This window comes from Kryptolebias marmoratus, linkage group LG20, assembly GCF_001649575.2.
Source record: "Kryptolebias marmoratus isolate JLee-2015 linkage group LG20, ASM164957v2, whole genome shotgun sequence".
In the NCBI taxonomy this organism is placed as follows: Eukaryota; Metazoa; Chordata; class Actinopteri; order Cyprinodontiformes; family Rivulidae; genus Kryptolebias; species Kryptolebias marmoratus.
Window position 1 is genome coordinate 18428667 of NC_051449.1, and position 8234 is coordinate 18436900.

Here is an 8234-nt window from a genome sequence, read left to right on the forward strand (position 1 = left end):
ATAATACCTAACTATAATAAATATTTGATGATTTTTTTTTTTTTTTTGCAGATAGTGCAGAGTTTTAACTAAGTGAGCTGAGATCCCATCAGAAGATCCTGCTGAGCTGTCCATCCAGTGCAAGCTGTGCAGCAAATTTTAGGCTCAGCCGTGAGTCTGATAGTTCACCAGCTCCACAGCAGACAACAGAAAACACAGATTTGTTCAAGTTGTAGTAAATCTTTCAGTAACTAACATGACCCGACCGTTCACAGCTGTAGTCACACAACTGAGAGACTGTTTCAGTGTAGTTTTTTTCGTTTGTTTCAGGTGGTTCAAACATACATATTAGAGATCAAACACAGGAGAAATGTCATACCTGTGCTCTGACCGCAGCAAGGCCTTCATCTATGCTGGAGAGCAGCAGATACACAGATATTCACTTCTGGAGAAAGGCTGTACAAGTATCCTGTAGAAGATGGTTTACCATGCAACGCAAGGTGACACTTTATACGAGGAATGACTTTATGTGTGCTCTGAATGTGGGAGCACACATAAATCTAATGTGGAGCAAACCCACAGGGAGAACATAGAAACTCCACACAGAAAGGTCAAGAGGTCAACCTGCAACCTTCTTTAGTTGACAGCTTTAACCATTGCCACACAACCTACATATGCCTCGATCACCTAGAAAACAGTGTAAACTGAGACTGCCTGATTCTGCAGCTAATTTGCACTGATTGTGGCGTCGACCTTTGAAGTTGTGCAATAAGTTTTGCTGTCACTCTTAATTATAATAATGTGTTGCAGAAACATCTGGCCCATTACCTTCCTTTTGATCTGTTTTCATTTCAAACTTATTATTTTAAGTGCAGCTTTTTGTCTTAATTTTGTTATCTGAAGTCCAAATGTGTAAAATATGAATGAAAACATGTTTCTCAGTACCTACTTATATTGTCACCTAATGCTCCATTTCTATCTGAAGTGAAGTGAATATAAATAAAAATATAAATTTTAAACGTAAAAAAATTACATTAATAATATAGCAAATTTTCCCTTATATTCCTTACAGCTGTAAAATGTCAGTCAATAGAGAAATGTACTTTAGTTGCTTTAGTCTTTTGAAAAAAAAAACTTTTATAATTGATCAAAAATTAATTTTAAACATTTTTATGTTTATGTTTTTTATGTTTCATATTTTATGCAGTAATTTTATTGTATTTATTTTCGAACAAATTGCTTGTTTCGGGTTTTTTTTTTACAACTACTACTCAACAAATTTATTTTAATCTTGATAAATTTCAGACGTCTAAAATGTAGGTCTTTGAAGAATATGTATACATCTTATAGCGCTTGTTTTTTACCTTTGAATGTCCCGTACTGCGGTGCGAGTGAGTGGCGCCGTAGAGTGTGTGAGCCTTTTTTTATCCGGGCTGCCCGGTAGTTAAAAACGAGCGTCATCGCGCCATCCGGCCACTGACAGCGCTAATGCTCCCCTAGAAGGACTGCGTGTTTCAGGAAGAAGTTGGCGCCTGAAGCTCCGGACTCGGGTAGCTATAGCACGCTAGCCGAAACTATGAAAGAAACTGTGCTGCATTGAACTTTATTTGTGGAGTTATTGAAGAATTCCGAAATGAACGACATGGGTATGTATTACATCGCAAAACTTGGATCAATTGCGTGTTTGTACTTCCTTTGCGCCTAGCCGAAAAGCTAAAGCGAAAGCTTAGCTAAGGCTCCGCAGGCCTCGTCTAATCCCTGGAACAAAAATTGTTTTGCTCAGTGATAAACCGGTGTTTTGCCTCGCAGTCCTAGCAGCCTGGTGGCTAACAGGTTAGCGTTAGCATTGTGGCTAACATGTTAGCATTAGCACAAAGCATAAAAGGTTGCGACGCTACTAGACTAAACAAGTTTTTAAAATATTTTAACGCATCTGAAATTCAGTACAACTTTAGTTCGTTAAAGCAACCAGTCATAACATGGTTTAATTGCAATAAAATGTGTGATTTCTAACATTTAGCGTTCAGGGACTGATAACCGGTCAGGTCAGCAGCAGCTCATGTCACGTGAATTGTGCGCAGCGTTATCAGCGTAAAACCACGCCTGAGCATCTGAAGACTTAAGTGCAAACAAAACGAATAATAGGCTTTAAACTTGATGCAAAGTTGGTGCTTAGAATAAAGCAGCTCACTTTATGGTTACATGGTAGTGCTGACTAAAATATGGGGTGCTGTGTTTCTTTGCAGTCATGATTTACAGCCTCCAGCCAGCACTGGGGACTATTCACCTTCTTCCAATAAATATTGTTTCTACAAATCACAAACAATTTTTAACTTCCTGAATTTAATTAATTCACTTTCAGCTAACCAGTCTCTCTTTTAGGACAACCATTTCTTCATACCAAGTGATCAATATGATGTTCACATGCTGTTTTTTAAGTTTTATGTGTGGAAAAAAATGCACTTTTTCTCTAAAGAGTTCAGCGTCCCCCTGTCTTCCCTGGCACTCCTGGTCCCACCACTTCGACTAATGTCAGCAGTGATGTGGGAGGTAGTGAGGCAGAGGAACATAAAGCATTATGGGAAACTGGAGGAGTTTGTGTCCATGGTAACGGATGCGGTTCCCGATCTGATGAGTAAAAGAGAGGGGAGGCTACTGTCATTGGGCCTCAGAGCAAGGGTAAGTGAAATGTTCAAATCCTGGCTTTAAAAAGACACCAGCAGAGAGGGTGTGAGCAGCAACATCAGACTCACAAACTACATCTCCTGCAGACAACTCTTGAGCTGTTGCGCTCTGAACGCCCTGAAGATCTCAAGGCCGTTGAGACTCACCTTAACAGAATCCGTAACTCATGCATCGAGGAGGTGAGGGATACTTTTACTATTCTCATTATCAATTAATGCATAGATTTAACTTCTATCCATCTTTTAAGTCAAATAATATTGTTTGATTGTCCTTTAATTGAGACTTTGAACTTTAGATATTAGTTATGACCATTTTTTGCTATATTTTTGGCATTTACATGCAGAATAATAATCAGATTATGCAGCGATGAGAGAAGAAATTGTTCTTTATCAATCTTACTTGTTTGTTTATTTAAGGATCCCCATTAGTCTACTAAATGGAGAGACTATTCTTCCTGGGGTCCACATACAAAATTTAAAATATTACAAACAATTCATTCGAAACATCACATTTAAAATCAAAAACAAAACCAAAATATGTCAATTATTGTACAAATAACACTTGCTGGGTTAAAATTCTAGTCTTATTTCATTCTGAAGTACAGATTTTTTGAGATACATTTTGAAAACATGATTTTGCATCAGCCTAATGGATTGAGGCAGTATGTTCCAGAGGGTAACAGCTCTGTATACAAAGGTTTTTTCAGTGCACCAGTTCTTGACTATCTAGACTGGTATTTAATGCTATATTACCCTGGTTTCACATGGCTTGTTGTTTTATAATCCAGACAAATGATCCAGTGATTGAAGCTCCAGAAGCCAACTTTATGAAGCTCGTTCAAGGCCTCATTGAAGACACTGATGGCAGGGAACACTTTCTTAAGGTAGAAGTTGCACGATTTCCATGGTGAAATAAAATAATTACTGAAACATCTGAAACGTTTGTATATTCATGAGGATAATTCTTTTTTAACAGAATGTGTTTCCTTTGGAATATGGCCCTGATTTTGACACCGCATTAGAGACTCTAGTTTGTGAATTCTTTACAAGACTTGAGGAGCTGCTTCCAATACCAGATTTCAAACAGGCAAGAGATCATTAGAAGATAATAGTGAATAAGGCCGTTGTCGACTGTATTTTTAATGTTTTTTCTGTTTTTATCCTTGCCTTTAGACTGCATCTTGGATCAGTGCCGCTCCTGCTGTGCTGGAGGAGTATATGCAGTGTGTCTCAAATGGAGACGACCTTAAATTTCTTCTTCAGAGCAAACAGTGCCATGGAAAGTTGGCAAAGAATACTGTTGGTAAGTTTGTCTATATTTTAAATGTACAGCCCTTATGCTTTAGCTTAACATGCAGGGCATTTGTAGTAATGGTTGTGTTCATTTTTTCTGCAGTTCCGTTTCAATCAGACGATCTTCTGATTCCATCTCTGGCCCTCCCACCATCCCTGGAAGTGGCCATCTCCTCCCATCCGAATGCTTGTGATGATGAAAATACCGACGTCCCTCAAATTGTCATGTTCGACGAAGAACTGTCCACAAACCCTTCTACTTCAACAGACTTCCCAGAATCGCCAAAAAATCCGGACATCCCTTCATCCCCTCGCAGAAGACAGCAGTCAGCAGTCCATAAATGCCCCGAGTGTGATAAATGTTTCAAGCATCACTCTGTCCTCATTGAACACCAGAGGGTCCACAGCGGTCTGCAGCCCTACAACTGTTCTGAGTGTGGCAGGGCTTTCAGAACAGCCACTCTGCTGGCTGGACACAGGCTCCGGAAGTGTAAAAACGCTGCATATCTTTGTATTAAATGCGGCAACAGCTTTCCAACTTCACTAGACAAATTCAGGCACCACTGCCCTAAGCGAGGGCGCAGCCACGACTGCGGGCAATGTGGAAAGAGTTTTCCAAAGTCTAGCAGCCTGAAGGAACACCTGCTCACCCACGTTCAGAGCCGCCTTTTTAAGTGCAGCCATTGTGGTGCTGGTTTTTCTGGAATTGGTGACCTAAAGTATCATCAGCAAGTGGACCATGAGAAGCCTTATCAGTGCAAGCAGTGTGGAAAGAGCTTCATCTCTTCAAAGTGTCTGCTCAAACATCAACAGCGGCACGAAGAGGGAGGTGAAATGGAGTCAGCAAAACATATGACTGGAGGTAAATATAGGAGAAGTGGACATCGGACTTCGCTGTCCTCGAGGAAGACATCTGTCAAAGCTGGCTACTCAGGGGGAAGAGTCACTCATAACTGTCCACTATGTGGACGGAGCTTTAAGTATCGTTTTGAGTTTCTTGAACACCAGAGGTTCCACACAGCAGTGAAGCCTTACAAGTGCTCTCATTGCGGTAAAGCTTTCCGGACTGAAGCTCACCTGTCTGGGCACAGGAAGAGGAAGTGTAAAAATGCTGCCCACATTTGTACAAAGTGTGGATCTCAGTTCAGGTCTCTGCAAGAGCGGGTCAGACACCAGTGTGTGCAGCTGCTGACGAAATACGAGTGTGCTCATTGTGGAAAGACCTTCAAGATGGCCCACCTGCTCAGAAATCATCAGATGAGCGAACATCAGCTTCCGTACAGCCCCAACCATCGCTTCAGGTGCAGGTACTGTGACGAGACGTTTCCCGGCATCAGTGAGCTGAAGTATCACCAGAGAGTTGACCACGAGAAACCTTATCAGTGTCAAGAATGTGGCAAGTGCTTCCTGTCGGAAAAATGTCTGGCTAATCACGAGCTGCGCCACAATGACGACAGGCCCGAAAGCTGCCTGGTCTGCGGCCGTGGCTTCAGAAACCGCTACGATTTAAAGCAGCACATGCGCACGCACACAGGAGAGCGACCGTATCAGTGCACGCACTGCTCCCAGTGTTTCTCCACAGCAGGAGGACTGCGGAGTCACACCCGGGTTCACACAGGCGAAAAGCCACACGCTTGCCCCGACTGTGGAAAGGCTTTCTCTCAGATGGGTGCAATGCGCACCCACAGGCTCATACACACCGGAGAGAGGCCTTTCAAGTGTGCCGTGTGTGGCAAAGGATTTACTATGGCGCACAAAGTAACAGTCCACATGCGCGTGCACACGGGAGAGCGACCCTATGTGTGCTCTCAGTGCGGGAAAGCCTTCTCAGACGGAAGTGTGCTGAAGCAGCACATGTTGAACCACTCAGGGGTGAGACCGTACCACTGTCAGATCTGCCCCAAAACCTACACCTGTCTGAACCACCTGAGGAGACACCTGAAGAGTCATTCTAACATGAACTGAATCGGGCTCGAAGGCAAACTGGAGCGGGAGTTTAAAAACAATCAACATGCTGAACTACACGTACTGAAACTGCACTATCTAGGAAAAGGTACTGAAGGGTTATTTGACTAATAAACCTCCAATATAATTAATGAAACATGCTGTAGGGATGTTGACATTGAGGGGAAAAGAATCTTCCACTGTTAGTTGCAAACTAAATGTATTCTCAGACTATAACAACCAGCACAATATTTTTTTGGTTCTTTTTATAGACATTATTTCCAGTATGAATACATTTGAATGTTATGGTAAATGTTATTTTACAGAGCTTTGTAAGAATCACAGACGGGAATACTTCTATGAACTACTTTTGCATTTGCCTGCAGTATCCCTGCATTTTAATTGATCCATTAAGATTTATTTGGATTATAACACCTACACTCCATCAGGTGTCTGTACACCTTTAAATGTGGGCGCTCAGGCACATGGGTAGTTACGTCAACCAAGCAGCTGCATGCTGTTGGGAGTGCACCCTTACATTGTATGTTGTGAAGTCTTAGATGAACTTTTCTTTTGTGCTGTTGGCAAATATTTTCCCTGAAGTGGGAGTTTATTATTGACCATCGCACCACTTAATGTGGTTTGAGGGAAATGTAAAAAAAAACGTGCAAAAATGAAGTCCAGAAATAATTTCTCCACTGTGACCTGGAGGCGTCTCTGTATTATTCAGCTGACATAATGTGTGTTCTGAAGTTGTAAAATTGAAAGTATTTTCTTGGAAAGTCCTTGGTACACACAGGAAAGTTGTGATTATTTGTAAATATGCTGAAGTGCAAAAAAAAACAAACAAATGCAGTTTCAACATGACATTTTGTTTGCTTGCTGTTAGTTTTTTTTTTTTTTTATTATTCAGTTATTTTGAGATTTGAGTCTCACATTAAACTAGCTTGGTTACACTTTGTGTTTAATTTTTTTGTTTTTTTTAACGATGAAAAACAGTACAAGTAGTGAGCCATTTGAGCAGGATTAAAACAGGTTTCACTAGATGGCAGTAAGTCATCATTAAGCATCTTTCCAGCAGTATTTACCTGTATTTTCTCTTGAGCAGTGCTGACTAAAGAACATTGACTTTGCTGCAGATTGAGAAAAGTCAACAATATTTAGAGTTGCTGAAAATTGTCCCATTTCCTGTTATTAAGGTTTGTAAGCACAGTTTGGAGTCTTGATTAACTTGCAATTTCCTAATGTTTTGACTACTGCCCAGTGAAATGGGAAGTGTAGCAAAAGCTAATAAGGAGAATGCCCTACTTTATAAAAAACAAGTATTTTATAGTAGCTCAGCTTGATTCTGGGCACCTCTGTTCAATGTCAGACAAACAAGTTCTTGAACCAATTTGCCATAAACATTTCTTAGGTCTCAGATTTCATGTCTTAGTAAACTGGAATAGTTCAGTTTCACCCTCTTCATATGCCGGCGATTTTTCTCATCAGTACTCCTTTTCATCAACCTTTGAGTTGTTTCCCTGAGACATCTCATCATTCACAGAGAAGCACACCCTTAAAAGCTGAATGTGGCGATGAGTTAAACGTTGCAAGATGTTTATATCTTCAGACTGAAGGCTCTGGCTGCACCGAGCCGCATGCCTTTTTTCTGACCTGGAAAGCCTGCAAGTCTTGTCTGAACATCAAGATCCTCTAAAAATGTGAGCGGCTTTTTTGAGGCTTTTGGCTTCAGGAAGCACGTCTCTGCATTTACGGCTTTACGTTGACTTTGTATTAATATTTCAAAGATTCTTTCCCTTCTGTGTTTTAAAAAGACAAATCGAGAGAACTGTTCTCTGAAAAGAAAGTTCCAGAGGAATCGAAAACTAAAAACCTGGCTGTTGTGCCAGTGCATTCCTCTGGATTTTTATGGATTACGGAGTTTATTATAAGTGCTGGTATAGAGACATTTCAAAATGCATGCATCGTAACGTATAAAAGAGCCCCTCAGCTGTAAAAATCCATCAGATTTACAATAAGAGCTTCTAATAAAGACCGATCATTACCAGATGTCTCCCTTTTTCCTCTCCCCTCTTCCCTCTTTCCCTCCCTGACTCAGTGATCTCAGTGGAAAATCTGATTCCACGCCAGGCCTTCCTCACAGTCCCACACTTTGAAAACACACACACATGTCCACAACCACCCCCCTCCATCCGTCCCCAACTGAACCCACGCCCACGCCACTTCCACACACACACACAGACAGACTTTTTTTTTTTTTTCCAGAATGATTTCCAAAATCAGCTCTCCGTGATCACTAGATGGCGCCGTGTCTCTTCCTGTCTCCCAGTT

At 41.2% G+C, this 8234-nt stretch overlaps 1 protein-coding gene across 1 annotated transcript; it reads left to right on the forward strand.

The window, feature by feature from the left end:
- The first annotated feature begins 1468 nt into the window (after positions 1-1468).
- LOC108238581 (zinc finger protein 665-like) lies at positions 1469-6856 on the forward strand. The gene is made up of 7 exons (XM_017420777.2): positions 1469-1625; positions 2456-2658; positions 2751-2843; positions 3452-3547; positions 3640-3750; positions 3837-3966; positions 4060-6856. The coding sequence occupies exons 1-7, from the start codon at positions 1613-1615 to the stop codon at positions 5919-5921; spliced, it is 2508 nt and encodes an 835-aa protein (XP_017276266.1). The 5' UTR covers positions 1469-1612; the 3' UTR covers positions 5922-6856.
- Positions 6857-8234: the final 1378 nt, after the last annotated feature.